Here is a 19791-nt window from a genome sequence, read left to right as displayed (position 1 = left end):
AATATACATGGCAAAACGTCGTTTTCCGGGTCAGCTAGTATATAAAAAAATAAGTATTTTAAAATATCAAACATTGACGTTTTATTATTACGCTTGAAGTGTAATGTTGAAATCACTAACGAAGATTCAAAATAAAGTTTACCTAATACTTCGATTTTTTAAATGAAAATACAATTCCTAAATGAAGTCGGGACACGGCTTTCATTGTCCCAACATTTGTCTTGTAAATAATAATTTTGGTTTTTATTTTCGAACCAATTCGACTTAGGGTCGCGTACAAGAGCGTACAATTCTTAAAAGTTCAGCAACTTGCGAGCCCTCTAGAAATATGAGTGTCTATGGTCAGCGGTATCACTTAACATCAGGTCAACAGTTTTTATATAAAAAAAATATTATACCAGAAGTATAAAACATGTAGGAACTTAATCTTCTCACTTAGTAGAATAGATTACTAGCATTTTTCCATACTAATGAGCATGTCCAGGTATTGTATTGTTGTTCTACATAATGACTGTGAGTCACACCGCAATTATGTTCGAGATACATTAGATCCCTTACAAGGACGATATATACATATAAGATATATAACTTGGTTCTAACTTCCTTGATTTTCGCATTTATTTTTCGATTTTGATTGTTTCAATTTTTTTCATGGTTCGCGTCAGTAATCAATTGTTTAATTAACTTTTAAAATTGATTCTATTTTTAGTGAACGCGATTAAATTTAAATACAAGTATGTATATAAATGTAATAATAATATAAAAATGTTAATTTATTTAATGTATTCACACGAATTTATTACTTTATCAGATTTACATAAATTGTCGTTTCCAATACTTTAGTAGGTCCAGTGTTGGTCCTTTTAATATTTAACTGTTAAATTCTCGCTTTAAACTATAGTAATTGAATTTCATTGTTTGAATAATTTTGATTAAAACGCTTGAAAAGTATATTTTACTTTTTAATGGACTGATGGCTCAAATATGAGAAAAAGGCAACTTTTATAAAGTATTCGTGTATATATGATATACATCCCAGGGTTATCACAAAATCTATAAAATGTATTTATTAGTTTTAAGATTTTTAAGCGGCGTTAAAAGGGAGAGGAAATATAGGAAGGGGGGGGGGGGGGGGGCATCGGGAATCTCACGCACAAATCCCGAGTAAAATAGCATAAACCTGAGCAGCATCTGAGACAGTGTTTTTCCCCTATCGTGCCCATTCGGCTATGACTCGAACAGTATGGCACTCCCATAGTATAATTTTCGAAGGCGATGGTTTCCAGTTTTATAAACGCAATGACTGTCGCGTTGGTGTCAATACCCTAAGGCCCTAGAAAGTACTTTGGGTCCCGCTATCACTAGTCGAATTTGTATGGAAATGGTCACGTAACCAAAGGTGAGCATATGTAAATATCGGAACACATTGCAATAACGGGTCACGCCTAAGCAAAGTAATATTCTTTAGACTATATATAGATTATATAGCAATTAAATAGTCGCGTTTCTCATCACCACCATCATCTATATTTGTGGCAAAACTTAATTCAACTTTTAAAACAGACCAAAGAGGTCGGACTTTATACATACTTGAGCTATGAAATACAAATTTCTAAAGACATCTAATAAATTAATAACAACCAAGTGACAATTTTTTATTTCTATATAGAGAATTGGAAAATTCAATTGTCGTTGTTAGTATTTTACACTACTTATTATTTATGTTTGCCATTTAAACCTTCCCTGAACTTTCACAAATATTTCGTGATCATAGTTGGCCAAATTGATCCAACCATTCTACGCGTCTACGCGTGTGTGAATATTTATTTTCATTCCATATAATTCGAAGCATTTTCTTGATTCAGCAACCGTGTAAATCTCGATTACGCATTGGACTGGACTACATATGGCCATAATATACAATTAAGCCGATTTAAGTGTTCTTCCTTATTCATAAACGTTGCACGTTTATTTGCAAAGCTATACTAATGTGTCAAAGACAAAACATTATATAGTTTTTGATTAATGGACAGTATTTTTCAAATTCTTGATACAATTTCTGGAAGCATTTGTTCAAATGTTTATAGAAACACAAGTTGCAATTCCGACAGGTGTTTGTTTAAACAGCACGGCGTTGTGTTTGTCATGTTTTACAAATATGTGTTTGTCAAGACATAATCTGTGACATTAATGTGATATGCTTCGGAATGCCTATAAATAACTCCTTACTTGCTGGTAAAGTTTTATATAGGATCTAAATAGATATATACTTGATAACCATTTGGGATGAAGTGTTGGCCTAGTGGCTTCGCGTGCGACTATCATACCTGAGGTCGTAGGTTCGATCCACGGCACCAATGGACTTTCTTTCTATGTAAACATTAAACATTTCCTCGAACGGTGAAGGAAAACATCGTCAGTAAACCGACATGTCTTAGGCCCAAAAAGTCGACGGCTTGTGTCAGGCACTGGAGGCTGATCACCTACTTACCCTACTTACTAGATTTAAAAATGATCATGAAACAGATTCAGAAATCTGAGGCCAAAACCTAAGGAGGTTGTAGCGCCACTGATTTTTTTTTATAACTAATTCATTTCTTATAATTTATCAGTTTTTACGAAGTTTTATTATATTAAAACAGACCATGTTGTTTCATAAGTTCAAGTTGGTTGTATTTGCAATTCGTATTATTAAACGTTATGTATGACATAGTATAATTAATTTATTATTTATATCCTTAGACTGATAGATTCGATCCGAGAAATCGTAATAAAATATTTCGTAGTAATGAAGTTTCACGAAATTCAACCCAGGCCTAATGGCTATATGCTTTACATATATTGACAAATTGCATGCCTAAAACTGAAGATAATTATTATCTTATAATTGAATTGATGTAGAAATTAATAAATAATTGAATAATTATTAAAAATAATTGCTAATAAAAATTATTACCTTTTCCGCTATATGTATAAAACAAATTGCTTCCTTCGCTAGTGGAAAATCATTCTGATTCCGCTCCAGTTTACAATTTAATTGTAGGATTAATTTAATTAAGAAAGCTATCGCTCTACTTGTACGATAGATGTAACAATGTAGTGATTAATTAGAGATATCTTAACGTTCAATTTTTAATATTAATTTACAAGTCTCGTCAATGAATTGATGAATTAATAATTAATTATATCTATCCAACAACTTTTATGTTAATATAAAATATGCCATGTATTTTTCTTGTACCTCGGACAAACAGAAATTTTACCGAATCAAGTATATATTAATATACTTCTTACTCAAAATACGTCCCTTAATAATACTTTAAAAATAAAACAAAATATTTGATCAAAAGTTAAAATGCCAAATAACAATAAATTATCTTACACGATCTATTCAATTAATTGCAAATTCAAACGGAAGTAATTTTCCTCATCCGAAAGATGTAAGAGGATATTGTTTTGACAAGCAAAATTGTTAACATCTGTATTGCCTAATATTTGATATATTATCGTGTTTTTTATGAAACAATTAGCTTTGGCGGGCAAATTTAAATAAAGAACACTGAGTCTAGGGTAATGGTTTTTCAATATAACCGTGCTGGTATATACTCTCGTGATGGATTGATGTTCTATGGAAGTTCATAGATTGAAAATGATTCTTATTGTAAGATGGTTATCCATTATTTCTGTTTCTTGATCTATCTTGCGCCTGAATACTGTCTTCGATTTTTGGACATACGAAATTTTCCTTTACAGTACCAATAAGTGTTTTTGCGGGCTTTGAAAATCACGCTGAACTGATACGCTAACACTATACTTTGGATGTATACAATGTATTTATTTCTATGCCATGGAAAAGAATACTGACCAGTTCAAGCGCCCTAAACGCGATGCACCAGTTGCGTTTGAAGGTCGCAGCGCGGCCATCCTCGCTGCTGCTGCCCTCCTCCTTCTTGCCCTGAGCTTCCGTCTCCCGATCTCCTGCCGACATGGCCCAAACCACACGCGCTCCGCCTCCGAACTCTGACACCTAAAAAAGTTATACATCAGCGACATTTATCAAAATCAAGTTATTAATACTAAAATTTATTTTCTCTGCATAAGTTTATAAATATGATACATATGATATCGCGATTTGGGAGCGTAATTCCTTGTGTTATAGAATCAATTTCTTTTATTTTAGCGACGTCAAATATTTCCCAGCTAGTAACAGTTTTTATTGGGTAATTCAGTTGTAGTTTTTTAGTATTTAAATATAATAACCAAATCGGTACAGTTATTATCAAGAAATTCATTTATTTGTTCTGTCTAGGCGTGTGTGAATAAATCTTTTAGTTTTCCATAAAATTTGGGACATTTTTGACCATGGAAAAGCTACACTTTTCTAAATACCCATAAGTATTCACAGTAGTTCTCCCGTGCTTTCGAGCGCCCTTTCGCTTTCAGCAATTCATTAAAGAGACTAATTTAATGTATTTGTTTAATAGAAAATTAAATATCTCAGGTGATGGTAATGTACGGTCACAAGCGGCGATCATTCGCGCGTAACGCGCGCACTTTCCAATAGAGTAGCGTGGATTTTTTGAATGATTGCGTGTCCGCGACTTTCCAACCGGCCGCTTACTTAGTGAAACTGTCTCTTGTTTTATTAATTAATGTTTATTAGTTCATGTACGAACACGATTTTATTCCACGATATTACATATGATAGCGAGTGCTCGCTGTTATACATAATATAAATTAATTAGGCACTAATTTATTGTATAAGAAAAGCAAATTATAAAAGGTATATACTTTTAAAAGTGCTAAAATTTTGAATATTATTATTGTATTTCTACATAATGTAACGTTGTTTTATGTAGAAACAAATTCTAAATATTTTTATATATCATAGTTCACACAAACACAGTAAAATAAAGCCGATTAAAGTATTATTAATGTACTGTTTTAAAAATTTATCCTGTAAAATAAATTTATTTTCTGTGACTACGAGAGATATTCATTTAGAATAATTTAGTTTTCCAAATAATACGTTAATTGCAAATATTTGATTGCAGATTGCTCTACGATTTAAAATATTATTCGCACTAACATTTAAATTATTAATAATTTTGACGATAAATATTTTTTAAATAAGCCTTACCAAAAACAATAGAAATAACTCCTTGAACAACACCTAAAATCACTGGCCGATAACACAAGTTCGAAATTCAAATCGGTTCCGAATGCACAATAGGTTCGTTGCGAGCGCTTTGTGTGGTTGCCGCGAGACGACTAGCTGGCTGACCAAACGTTGCACTTCTACATAGCGCATCATTCCCAACTCTGCAAGTGCCACAATTTTCCTACAGGCCTACGCATAGACAAAGCTGCTAGTAGCTTTCTTAGTCATTGCGTCAATTCATGCGTAGCTTATATACTAATAAATTTAGCATTTGTTATGAAAAACAATCGTAACAATTTTTAATTAATCTTGACACAAATCAAAGGTTTGCACTCATATTATTTATTTCTTAATTCTACAGCTATTATAAATTATAAACAACAAAAATCAATTATACTAAACATATAGCCAAAAATGGAATACATTATACACAAAAAGGTTCATTTACGAAAGGAAAATATTGATAAAAATTATTAAATACGTTATACATAATTCGGCCGTACTGTGTGATGGTGAGAAAGTGAGGGTATGTACGTGAGGTTGTGAATGTGGAGTATGCTTATGATGTAGGTAATTCAGCGCTCTGGATATTTTAAATATTTCTTTAAAGTATATTCCGCGATAGCTTAAACAAGTCAAGGCTTAAATAGTGGTCGTTTGTACGGGCAGCGCGATACAAAACTGAGTTTTTTTGCATGATGTGAGGAACGTAAAACAATATCAATACCAATTCTCAATAGTTATCTCAATAGTTGTACTATTGCGAAAGATATGAAATAGTTTTATGGGTTTTATTGAAGTCTGGTTTCTTTCGAGAGCCACTTCAAGTGGGGACGGAAACAGATACAGGGATATTTTTGGATTAACTAATTTATTAGCAAAACACCACACAGTACCATAGACAAACGAAGTCCGTAGAAGCATTAACATGTAAATACGAATGTTGGTATAGTAAAGTGGTACCTCGACATTCGAGTTTAATTCGTTCCGTAACCTTGCTCGTATCTTAAAGCAATTATCCCGTACCCGAAACACCACCTCTTTGGTTCCTGTGTTTTTGAATAAGAAAATGATTTAACTGTTAAATTCAATAGATATCATCGGACCCATGATTATAAAAATGATACTGATAATGTTTTATAAATGTACAAAAAGCAAAGAAACGCGGACCTAATAAAAATTGAGGTAGACCTCAGACTAGAGTCTAAGGTGGGTGAAACTGTTAGTGTAGTGTGTAGTGTGTGATTCCTCGTATCTTAAATCTTGCTCTCATTTAAGCATCATAGCTCGTTCGGCTGCTCGTATCTCAAAACACTCTTACATAAAGGTACTACTGTAATACATATATGTCGTGGCCGGATAATACAATTGATCAGCCAATAAATAATATATGTTAATTTTTGAAGTTTTACTTCTTTTGGCGCGTTAGGGAAAAATGATGAAAGATTCGAAATTTTTCGATGCGCGCGCACACCGTCACACACCCTGAAGTTAGCTATAGTCAACATTTTAGTTTTTTATATTGTTCGTGTCGTTTTTTCTACAAACGTAGAACAAAATTCAAAGCCAAAGAAGTAAAACTTCTAACGCGTGTACATAACACACGTTTTTTTATACATGAGTCTTTACTAAGACATCATGAAACATTACGATCTAGCCTAATTTAAGACTAATAAGTAAATTACTTATAAGTCTAACCTAATTTGATAAAAAGGATATTTAACATAAGAGAAGTCTCTATTAAAGGGAATATGTTAATTGAGGATTAACATATATAGTAGTTAAAGTATGTAATTACTCTAAATTGCTCTGTTTACATTTTCCTGCTTCTTGTATTTCTTTTTATTTTTGTTGTGGTACTCATAATAAAAAAATCTTATCTCGGAAACAATTCAAGGACTTCTATAATTATATCTTGTATTTGTGATGTGTCCGTCATATTTCCTTATAGTTAAATAGAATATTTGAAATTGGTTTCTTTGCCAATTAATTGTGAAGTTAATATTAAGTCAATCATTGAAATTGCTAGACTAGACCTTGCTATCGAAATATGTAATAAATCGACCAAACTAGGTTTAAAGACTTCTGCTACGACTGGCCTATTAACATTGTGTAGCTTGAATCTCTCGACTCTCATCCCTGAGGTTGTAGGTTCGATCACTGTGCACCTCTGTACTTTCGTGCGCATGTAACATTCGCTCGATCGGTGATGGAAAACATCGTGAGGAAACCGGCTTGTCTTAGACTCATAGTCGATGGCAACTGTCAGGGACAAGAGGCTGATCACCTAATTGTCTATTGACAAATGATCGCAAAACAGATACAGCTCTGAGGCCCAGACCTAAGAAGGTTGTAGACACTGATTTATTATGTTTTAGTAACTTACACCCTTTGCCTTTTTTGTGATATTATTTGTGATGTTAAAGTTTTTATTACTTGATGTCACTCGTGCGTTAAGGTTGTCAAGATCTTTTGTCAAGCTCTTTGTCTCAAGGCTGTTGATATTTTTTGTTCCCATCAATTATCTCATTGCGTATATTATACTTCTTACAATTTGTTCATAATTTAGATCTATGCTATTTTTGATTTATTCATAATCATTATGACAGAAATATGGTTGATTTAACGCTAGTCTTTACATTAGTGAGCCCTTGTGAGTATAACTAGATTACAATTATTCCATGGTACATTGTGCATGTTGTGATTACACGCAATTTGAAATTATTGAACCCCCCCCCCCATGTAACTCGCCGTAACGTTTTTCTGTACCCAAGTACAGTAAAACGTTTCGTGACCACCTAGGGACTCTTTATACCTAAAAGTTACCATTATGTGGTGGAAAGACTAAAGATACTAAAAAAAATCATAAAAATCGGTCAAGCCGTTTCGGAGGAGTGCAGGGGGGAATGAACATTGTGACACGAGAATTTTATACATTAGTTTTAATGGTTTATATGTGATATGTTTGTATATCAATTACAAGATTATTTTTATATAATTTAATACCAGTTCAACTTAGGGTCCTTCAAGAAAAGAGCGTACCAATTCATAAAAGGCAACGCGAGCCTTCTGCCATACTCTCGTATGTATTACTTAACAGCAGATGAGCCCTCTGCCTGTTTTATAAAAAAAAATAGTAAAATGATAATATTATGTAGGTATTCGTAAATTGAAAAGCCACTTTCTACCGCTTTCCGGTCTAGAAGTTGTGCATAGCTGCATACGCGATCGTTACTCGTAGCACGCACCAACTCGTCAACGAGTCGTTACAATCACGATGCAATATTGTCGTGATATACAATAATGAATATAAATTAGCATGTTTTTAACAAGAAAAAACAGTGGTTGGGCCTTAGATTTCTGTATCTATTTCATGATCTATATAGGTAATCAGCCTCCGGTGCCTGACACATGCCATCGACTTTTTGGGTCTACGACATGTCGGTTTCCTCACGATGTATTTTTTCGCCGTTCACGCGTATGCAACATGCGCCCAGAAAGACCATTGCTGCACAACCGGGGATCGAGCCGCACGCTGAAGCTACTAGGTCGACACTGCTCTTTTTAACAAGGCTTAATTTAATATTAGACTATAGAACGACGTGGACTATCTTGCCTCAAGAAAGGCAAAGTTTTAATGCCTTTGAGATGTGGTGCTGGAGGTGAATGTTAAAATACCGTGGACTGTGCATCCTGACGCAAATCCGCATACGGACTCGCCTGTCTACCATATGCCGACAACTAATTATATCATACTCTGGCCATGCAATGCGCATAGGAAATGAGAACTCGGAGACACTGATCGGGTAGAACACAGAAGGCAAAAGTCGTTCACCAATCAGACCGATGAAGTGAAAGACTCGTCCTCAAAACTATGCAGGAGAGGAGCTGGACAGAAACCGGTGGAAACGGATTGTCCGCTTTAGATGATTCCATGCTGACCAACTACCGACAAAAGAGAAAGAGAATTTAATTGATTCAAAAAACAGAAAGTCTGTACTCATTTGAGTGACTAAGAATAGTTTTTAAGTTAAGTGCAATGATTTAAAAAATGATTTGGTTTGATATTTATAGTTCTTTTTATAAATACGTATTACTTTGGTTTTATAGTTCTTATTATAAATACGTAGTTTCAGCGAGTTAAAAACTCAAAATAAAATTAGATTTTTTAAACAAAACATTGTTTATTCGTTTTACGAATACAAATAACATATGCCAGCGTTACTCTAAGCGATTATTAGACACATGAATATGGTTATTCTTGAAAGGCCCTTTAAACTTGCGAGCCATCACTTAACATCAGGTGAGTCTCCTGCCGGCTTGCTCCATGTTCTTAAAAACAAACGTACATCTGAAAAAAGGACCTCTAAGTCATGTCTTGTACGATTCTGCGTAGAGAACAATATTTTGTAATAATTTGATACATACGCAATTTATTAGTCAATTAGAATACAATTACAAATACTGTTGATTAACTTCAGCAAATATTTATTACGAAATATTTTTCATTATGATCCGTTAATCGAAATCATCTTCCAGACATGTTTCAGGTGCGTGTATCGTAGGCATTTCTTTAACCGATACTACACGTTTTCACACACAACATGCTTCACTCACTCATCATAAGACTTGTTTCCCAAGGTCATCAAGGAGACTTCAGTCCGCCCGGTTTGTCCATGACCTATATAGAGCGTTCATCTCGAACGCGCCCTTAATTTATCCTTAAAGTCTAATTCTCAATTACAATCTTAGCATTACTCATATTTTTTGAGTCATTGAACATATTTCAGTTTCCTGCAATATAATACAACTGAAATACACTGAAATTATAAGCATTATGAGTAATCTGCGGTATTTTCAGTTAGTCTCATTTATTCTATCCTTGTTATTGTATTAATAATTTTGTGGAATTATTACGCTTTGAGTCAATATCTAATATATAAAATACTCGTGTCAGAATGTTCGTTCCCATACTCCTCCGAAACGGTTCGACCGATTCTTATAAATTTTTTTATGCATATTCAGTAAGTCTGCCAATCGGCTACAATCTATCTTTCAAACTCCTAAGTAATAAGGGGTGTCCACCCCAAAATATTTTTTTTCTTTTTTAGACAAAATTTTTTGTTTTTATTTTTTATGATACATACAACCCTAAATCTTCACCCCTCTACGCTTCCCTATTTTTTATTATAGTAGATAATTATTTCAATTGAACTAAAAAATTTTTTCCTAGAAATAATATACATGGCAAAACAACGTTTGCCGGGTCAGCTAGTTTCTTTAATTAATATTCTATATAATTTCAATTTAAAAACTTATTTAGTGAAGTATTTACGCGCTAAAAGGTTAAGGTTTTATATTTTCTTGATATGTTTTTACATGTGTTTTTAATTTAATTTTATTGTAAGTTTTCTATTGCATTAGTATTATATAACTGTAACATAGAAAATAAGCATAAATATATTTAAAAAAAATTGTTAATAGAACTCTGTCTATAGACGTCGTATTATCTTTTTCCATGTTTCAAATTTCCGACATACTTTAACAGTATTGAGAGTGTCTATGGGCGCTTAACATCAGGTGAGCCCCTGCCAGTTCGATAAAAAATTCTTTGACTAATACTTCATTAACGGGTCTAAACACAAATTTATTACAATACTTATAATATATTTATATTACCAGTTTAATGATCATTCAAGTATTACGTAACGAATTTTTTCCTTTAGTAAAACGTTACTATGTGGGGCGGGGATTGAATTACGTGTTATTGTTAAAATTATTTTCGACTTTCCAGTAACTTTTAGGTATAAGGTGGTCATGAATCGTACTATATTTGGGTACAAAAAAACGTTACGCGCGTCCATAATTTCCAAAAATTGCGTGATACATCATTTTTGTTATCTAAGTACGAGTATGTAGTACGTTTTTATCTTAACCGTTGCGGTATTAATCACAGTTTTGGGTCGTTCATGAATACGTGACAAAAAATCTCGTCACTAAAAAGTTTGTGTAGAAAGTCTTAAAAGATTTTATCAACGAATAATGAAAGGCATATAGGGCAGTGGCTGTAAAACAGGTCACCTTCAACGCACCCCATCGCTCCGGAATTTTGGCGCCAAAACGGCGACAAGATGGCGTCTAGGGGCGATCAATGACAGACTGTTTCTATGTTAATATCAATTGCGTTATTGTCTTGTACATAGTAATATCATTTACACTATTTAGATGGATTTATTTTCAATGTAAGAAAGGTGTAAATAATTGTATGTTTTTGTAAAAGCAAGTTTGTTTTGGCTACGTGTTAGGTTTCATTTGACCGTGTTACGGAGGTCAGCCGTGTTATTAACAACAACCCATAACGTTTATTGTTTACTCTCAAATCTCAAATAACACCCGAAAATTGCAAGAGTAAAAGGTACTTTTTGCCCAACCTATTTGTATGGGATTTCGTGACACCATAAATCTGAAGTAAATCTTAATATTGCTACTGATTTTTTCCCACGTGATCAGGGAGTGGCATGTTATGGCAACACAGGGTTACAGTTTTGCTCCCATGAACCGTATAATCCAACACATCGGGATGGCCTCAATAAACGTTGACCGATGTTTCCCGAATACTGAACAAGTTATATGAAATTTATTTTTCTATATACGATTTACCTGTTGTTTTTTCATTATTGCTTCAAAATTATAAATAAACTAAAAGCACAGAAAACATTTAAAGCCACTAGAGGGTGCCTGAAGGACTACACCACAGTAAATATTCCTTAAATATAAAAGAGTTAAAAAAATACAATCAATACAAAAAACCAAACGAATTACAACACACAGAGAGAATAGAACATTTTAATACCTTAAACATATTAAGTACATCTGGACAAAAACCTTTTACCTTTGCAATTTTCGGGAGTTATTCTGAGATTTGAGGGTAAATAATAAACGTTATGACTCCGTAACACGGTCTTATAAATCTTAGGCCAAGACCTAAAAAGCTTGTAGCGCCACTGATTTCTTTTAATTATTGATGTATTGAATTTTCACTTTATCTACCCAGAGTCTGTTTCTTTATTTTATTCATTATATACTCACGTTATCCGTTAGTGGAGCAATTTTGATTGCGTACAAGTCCACACAAATGAAGTATTTTGATGCTGGTGAGATGGTGATCAGGTCTCCTGAATATATGCTCTCCAGCTTCAGTGTATTCTTAATTGGTAGCACTATGTAATTTCGTATTCTCCTCGCGCGGTTGCAAAGGTTACTGAGCTAAAATTGCCCGTAGCGACTTTTAAGCTTGATTTAAAATTTTAATACCAATGTTCGGTAATATTTAGTATTTAACGTATATCGCTTGTAATTTCTACTGAAGACTGACAACTGAGACTGGAACTCCTGCGCAGGATACACTTGACCTGTGTTCGTTTGACATGTGACCTGCAGTTTCCCAGCTCTAATTAAAGAATTAGGCGTGAAACTGCGTACCGCGTTGCAAATTTGGAGTTGTAGTTGATTGTGATGATTTTAGTACAGATTACGGTCCAAGACTCCAAGCTAATTCATCAGGCTCCCGATGAGCCGATGCGGCAGTATGGTACACACCCAAGGCATAGTGGGTATTGCTGCAGGTTTTCTGATTTGAGGTCCATCTCTCATCCTCAGTGCTGCGAGTCATGAGTATAGGCCAGATCCTCGGATAGAAGAAAGGAATTGGTCTCAGGAAATTTTGTTGATTTTAGGTAGAGATAGAGGAGACCCTAGAAGAGACCCAGTTACCACGTCACTGTAATACCGATTCCAACATTGAGTTTTCGGACCACGTCACAAGAGACAAGGGGTTACAACGAAATAGGTTAGATATCGTCAATATGAGTCTGTGTTCGACATTACCTATAATAAAATACATAACTAATATCGGTATTGGATTTACAGGGTAACGGGGCTGGTTATTAGCTTACTTTTACGAGGAAGTATTGCCCAAATGAAAAAGACATGTTTGTTAATAATTGTATTTAATTAACGCTAAAAAATAAATTGTCTGTAAATGTAATGAATTAAAATAACAGGTGGGATAAACCTATTACGATCAAATCTTAAAACATATACTATGTCGAATACTATATGTCATTTTCGTGAAGTCGTGTTTACGATACGACGTTAAGTTCTGAGATAAATTTAATTAATTTAAAATTAAAATTCGTTATATCGTCACTGTAGAATGATAACTTCGTATATCAAAAAACCATTTATTTTTTATTATTTCTCTTATGTCATTTAACTGGTATCATGAAGTAAGGACTTATTTTTTACCATCCAAAACTATGGACAAAAACACAATAATATCTAACGAACATTGACGAAATGAAACATTTTTTTCGTTTCCTGTAATGTATCGGTTCTCTGGACATACGAGGTTATCATTCCACGGAACGATATTATGCTTAAAATATCAATAGAAATGAAAATAATCACGGAGAGCCATAATAATGATCGTTTAACAATATTTTACTTACAAGATACGTCTTAAAGAGGCTAAAACTTAATAATATGAAGAGTTACATCTCTTTCGTGAAATGCATCACGGATAAGGCCGTATCCAACAAATATACAGCTCCCTGGATCACGCACAAAGCCCCAACCGCCAGACCCACCTGAGAAATTAGAAATATTATCATTCTTTTGTTCTTACTATAATGTAAGCGTGCTTTTATTTTGGTCGCTGACGTAAGGATTCGTTAATTAACTATGACTTTATACTCATTTTACTTTGCACAAAAGTTGGCAATAAAAAGAGTAGCGGAGATTTCTATTTAGTTCTTCTTGTTCTACCTTGATTTGGGAACTGGTAGTAAATGTAAATTTCGATGTTTTTTTTAATAATGACGTTCATAAGTGTTCATAGTTACCAACGTGATGAAATAAATTTTAATTTTGATTTTTGTACGGATACGGACGGTACTCTTACGGATTATTATATATATATTGTATGTCAACATAATAATGGTTTTGGGGAGAAATTGATGGAGGAAGTAAAAAACAGATCCAAATGGAAAGTTAGTGGTGACCTATACCCAACAGGGGTCCCTACTGCATAACACAGTTATAGAAATAACAATAAGTAACGAAGAATGAGTTAAGTATTTTTCAAAGGATAGAATTAAAGTGGCTTTATTATTATTATATATTTTGTATTGTATATATATTTGTACATTCATCAGTCACAAGTGTAACTTACTAACTTTCGTGGCTCTGTCTTATTATAAATTTTCTCATTTCACATTATCCAATATACTATAGAAAAACTAAAATCAATATCTCGGCGCTAAAGCGATAAAATTCAAAGAAACAAAAAGAACTCAAGAGAATATCATAAAGGTTGCAAGAGGGAAAACAACAGGTTGTTTGCTATTCAAGTAATATGGCGCATGCAGCAATCTCACTTTTTAATTAAAGTTCTTTTCTTTTGCAAGTCTAACTGCAGTAACAATATTGCCATATAACATTGATGATCATGTAGACCAAGTAGCAAGGAAATATGTTTGGCAATCCCTGAAACTAGACTACAGACAATCAAGTGTAGTTGTTCTTACTTGTTTCTCAGCGAAAACGAACTGGAATTGGTGTTCACCCTGATATCCTCCCCAATAGTGAAGGGCAACAGCGCCCACGGCAATCCAAAGGAACACTCCCACAAAATTCATCACAATTTCTGACAAGGCTCTGAAATCATAAAATAAAATAAATAAAATAAAATATGTTTATTATGGAACATAAGATACATGTATCACTTATTCCACGTCATTAAATTTGAAGGCATCCCTACTCATCGGCAAAGAAGACAGAAGGTGTAGGCCGAGAGAAAAAGCCGGCGTAAAAAACTCTCGGTACTCTTTTAAAACAGCAAATCATCAAACAACACTTATTTAAAACAAATATCGCAAATTAATTAGAAGTAGCCTGTCTAGCACTAGTCCCAGGCCCTTTTATCAACTAGATAATCGTTGACTTTATAGTAAGCCTTTTTACACAGCTTTTCTTTAATACATTTCTTAAATTTATTGAAAGGCAGTGATAAAAGAGCCTCTGGGATTTTATTAAAGAAGAGTATCCCTTTCCCCAAAAAAGAATTACTAACTTTAGATAGTCTAGTACGGGGAAATTGCAGCCTGCGTTTGTTCCGTGTATTAACATTGTGCGTATGTTCTATTCTAGTAAACTTATCACTATTTTTGTATACATACATAATATTTTCATAAATATATTGCGAGGGAAAGGTAAGTATATTAATTTCCTTGAATTTATCTCTAAGAGATTCCCTACATTTTAAATTATAGATTGCACATATGCAATATTTAAGATTATGTATATACGAGACCCAATTATAGGAAACAAATAAATTGTGAGAAAATTAATTGTTAGAAATTAAATCCATTTCAAAGTAAAAGTGCGTTTACGTCTATAATTGGTCAGAAGAAATCTAAGTCCGAGCGCTCGCTTTTATAGGAAGTTGATACACTCTCTCACTCTTAATTATTTATTTATTTTTACCGTTACCTTATACAAAACATACATATAAAAAATAGCAGGTTACAAAAGTTATTAGGCAATGGGCGCCCATATCGCTAACAAGCGATTTCTTCCAGGCAACGCTAATATGGAACAATAAAAAAAGAAACACCTATATAGGGTAAAGTACAAGCAGTGCATAGTTAACAAAAAAACTCAAAATAACATGTAACTATAACTAAAATAAAAAAAAGTAATGATTGTTACAGAAATAAATAAATATACTTAAATTCTGTAAATTAAAATAAACCGAAAGATATCGTATTTTTTTAAGTTCCTGCTATCTGTTTCACGCGGCTGGTTTTAATGATTGTCAATATTTTGGAATAAATTGAGCCTCTAACAGAGGCTCAATTTATTTTTTTTTACTCGAGTGAATGAATTTTTAAAATACTCCCAATTTTTGAGTTTCTTTGTTATAAACATACAAATCTTTCTGGATGGCGTAGTCCTGCTCTTTCGTGAATTTTGTAAACGTTGTTGACATTCATAAGCATGCTCTAAGAAGCATCTAAATTGAATAAACGTATTTTGATTTTGATTTTGTATAATATTATGTTAAAATTCCAAGATCTAAAATCCTACGTTTTGTAAAATTTATATTGTAGAGATTTCTTCTAATCCCGCATGACTATTACATCAAACGTTATGCACTAAAGTAAATCGAGCCCCTATTCTTTAAAAAAAATCAGTTTGTTTAAATGGTTTAATTAAATCACTAATTTGCTTTGTCAATATGTTTACGATATCTGTTAAAAGTATTATAGCCAAATCTGACCTCTTATGTTCTGTGGTGCCAAAGAGGAAAGTGACAATTTGCACGAGTGTGTAAATGAGGTATCCCACGATAACACCAGACGCCACGATCTCCGCATCCGGGTTCTTCTCCTCGTTGAGGTTCCACGTCCCACCCACTCCCAGAAACTCGCCATTGTAGCCCGTCCGGTACAGAATGATAATTACCAGGTTAAGAACCTGGAACCAACCAAATCTTTTATAAACATTAATAAAAATTAGTCATAATCCGCTGAGCTGTGTTGGCCTAGTGGTTTCAACGTGCGACTCTCATCCCTAGAGTCGCAGATTCGATAACACTGGCTGAAGGAAAACATCGTTAAGGAACCCGGCATGCCTTAGATCCAAAAAAGTCGACGGTGTGTGTCAGGCACAGAAGGTTGACCACCTTGCTTATTAGAAATGATCACGGAACAGATACAGAAATCTGAGGCCCAGACCTAAAAGGTTAAAGCGCCATTGTTATATTATAGTAATCCACTGGCTATACAACCCTGACGCAATTGTTTGTTTCATTAATTTCTTCTGTAGAAAAGTAGATTCTTGACACGTATCGTCATCACCAGTGTTAATTGCGCACATAACGGTAATGATAGCCTAACCACGTGACACCAATTCCAACTATTAAAAAATCTTGTTTTAACTATTATTTTTTGCATTCGAAACCTCTGAAAAAGTACGATTGTTAATGTGATTGAAGTATAAAATCTATAACATCCAGCTTCAGGATTGGGAGCAGGCGCTTTCATGAAAGTGGTGGCTATTGTTGGCTAAGGTAGATAAGAAATAACTGCCAAGTACATATGAATGATGTTCAACAGTGACTCACTGCAAAAACTATTCAACAGTTCTTCAAAACAGGTGAAATAGGAACTATTTCCGGAAATTACGTCATAGGATTATGTTATCCTATTTTTTATTTCGTATACATGTTAGGAATTCAAATTTGAGCGATAGATAAATAATAAAAATATGAAAAAAAAATGGCCTACACTAGGCCAAAATAGTCAAAATAATTAAAATAACATTTCGTACTTGTGTTTTATCTATGCAAAGGTCTTGATTGATTACGTGTATAATTAAAAAAATAGCAAAGCTTGTTATTATTGAAATAAAAGCCAATTAATAACATCGAATGTAATATTACGTAAGCGATCTTTAACTGAAATTGAACTGAATATATTTTGAAATGTAATAATATGTATGTCTATAAAAAATATTTCATTTAAAAGAAAAAAGATCTTACATTAACATCAATATACTATGTATAAAATACATTTAAATATCGAACTTTTAAAATGTAATGTCAAAACGTGAAAAGCAATATATTTTTTTTATATTATGGCAGTAAAAACAATAATTTCTATTAAACTAATCTGACACATTCGCACAGGTCAAATGTCAATAATCTATAGAGGGTGAAACATCCATAGAGTATACACGCAGATGTTTCTTTTTAATTACAAGAAACTGTTTACTTGAAACTGGCATTAAGTTAAAACTATTGCCATAATATAAAAAAAAAGTCTTGATTTTGTTAAATCTAAATATATGTACTTACTTAAATTTTTGTAAATTTCTGATTAATTAAAACATTAAAACTATCTTTTTGAGAATATTTTTAAATATATAACAATTATTTTGTCTGTATTATTGTGTTTTTTCTTTATTTTAATACGTTTATAAATGAGAGTAAAAAAAACGTTCACAGGCAACTATTATTATCTTAAAGGATTTAAGCACTTATTCAGTCTTATATATTCTTTTTCACATTACATCTAAAGTTCTATCTAATTTAATCTATGTCCGGCAGCTGACAATTATCTGTGCAGTAATAATGGAAGCAATTATAATTGAGCCGATGGACAGGAAGACAAGATTGAAACAATCAAATTATACAGATACATCCGTGATAGCCCATGTGCATTCCATCTGTTGCAAATACTACTGCCAAGATATCTGTACTAATGTTATAAAGGTGAAATATTTGTCTATTTGTTACGAATATCCTCAATAATTAATTGCCCTTTAACTATTAATAATAATAATAAAATATTGTTATTATTATTGCGCCAAGTTTGAGCAAAATACACATATACATTATTTCGTACAAAAAGTTTCTGACGAAGTCAAAGTTCAACTAGTATTAGACTAAGACGAAGGCATTGGTTGTAGTCTTGCTGATGATGATGATATTAATTTATCCCTAATGGGAAAGGCCAAGGACCTTAGTCTATACAGCTAGGTCTTGTTCTTGGTAATAATTGGAGAATTTTGGTAGTTTTAAAGGCCGAAGCCACGTCTTCATTGTTCTTGATCGTAAGGCGCTTGCGTCGTAATTTTGGCCATTTTGTGTCACGTGACTGACGTTTGAAAATAGACATTTTTATTTTCTGACAGATTATTATTAAATATATACTCTATAAGGCAGTTGAAAATTTATTTTTCCTACTGTCAAATTGCCTATTGCAGTTTTATATCACAAATACCATTCATGATTGCTACGACTCGTTAAATCTCTGCTCTTAGCAACAAACTAAGACTAGTTGTCTTTTTTATTTTCATGAAAAAACTTTATCATATGTCTTATTAACACAATATTTGTTTTAATTACGTCACAGATTTTTTAGGCGTGAAGAATTATTTTTATTTTATTGTCTATTTCCTCTATCTACAAACCCACAATTTTTCTATTAAAATTAACGACTTAAAAATTAAAAGCAAGGGATTTACCTTAGTCTAAAAAAGGGATTTAATTAGGTTAAGCATTTGTTAACATTACCTAACAAATATTTGCTAGCATTCATAATAACCATTAAAATAACAAAAAGTTTAAGCTAAGTAAAAAAAATTACTTCTGAATACTGAATAAATTAGTAAAAAATGTGGTATGAAACTGGAATATCTAAATCAACGATGTATCTGACAACTATTATACAACAACTATTATGAATAAACATTGTCAAAGATACTGGATTGTTATTATTTAAATGATAACCCGACCAATATTAACCAAAACTATGAATTACAGAATGTTTAAAATTGTGGTGTAATCTATATTATGTACAATCAATATTGTAATCTATAATAATTTCAAGTTACAATAAACTATGACTTATGTCTTTGTTCCATAAAGTATATATTAATTAATTCAAGGATATGTTCTGTTCGTATTATTTTGTCAAGCCTACTATAGAAACATTTTTTATTGGTGATCTCACCTAAATGCTCTCTATACAATTAAAGCATCGTTCGTTATCAAGTTGATATAA

General features: G+C 32.8%; 2 protein-coding genes across 2 annotated transcripts in view; one reads left to right on the top strand and one right to left on the bottom strand.

Annotated features, from left to right (window-relative positions):
- LOC125050899 (adenylosuccinate lyase) overlaps positions 1 to 19791 on the top strand; it is a 37589-nt gene that overhangs the window by 12212 nt on the left and 5586 nt on the right. The gene's annotated exons all lie outside the window — the stretch shown is intronic.
- Positions 1 to 19791, bottom strand: part of LOC125050901 — a 30574-nt gene that overhangs the window by 8567 nt on the left and 2216 nt on the right. Inside the window, exons 2-6 of the mRNA XM_047650971.1 lie at positions 16503 to 16699; positions 14749 to 14878; positions 13717 to 13809; positions 12251 to 12361; positions 3866 to 4027 (exon numbers count right to left, since the gene is read on the bottom strand). Of these exons, the coding sequence (XP_047506927.1) occupies positions 3866 to 4027; positions 12251 to 12361; positions 13717 to 13809; positions 14749 to 14878; positions 16503 to 16699 (693 nt within the window). The remainder of the gene's footprint in view (positions 1 to 3865; positions 4028 to 12250; positions 12362 to 13716; positions 13810 to 14748; positions 14879 to 16502; positions 16700 to 19791) is intronic.

Source organism: Pieris napi, chromosome 7 (assembly GCF_905475465.1).
Source record: "Pieris napi chromosome 7, ilPieNapi1.2, whole genome shotgun sequence".
Classification (NCBI taxonomy): domain Eukaryota; kingdom Metazoa; phylum Arthropoda; class Insecta; order Lepidoptera; family Pieridae; genus Pieris; species Pieris napi.
The sequence above is the reverse complement of the archived record's forward strand: the minus strand, read 5'-3'. Positions and strand labels throughout refer to the sequence as shown.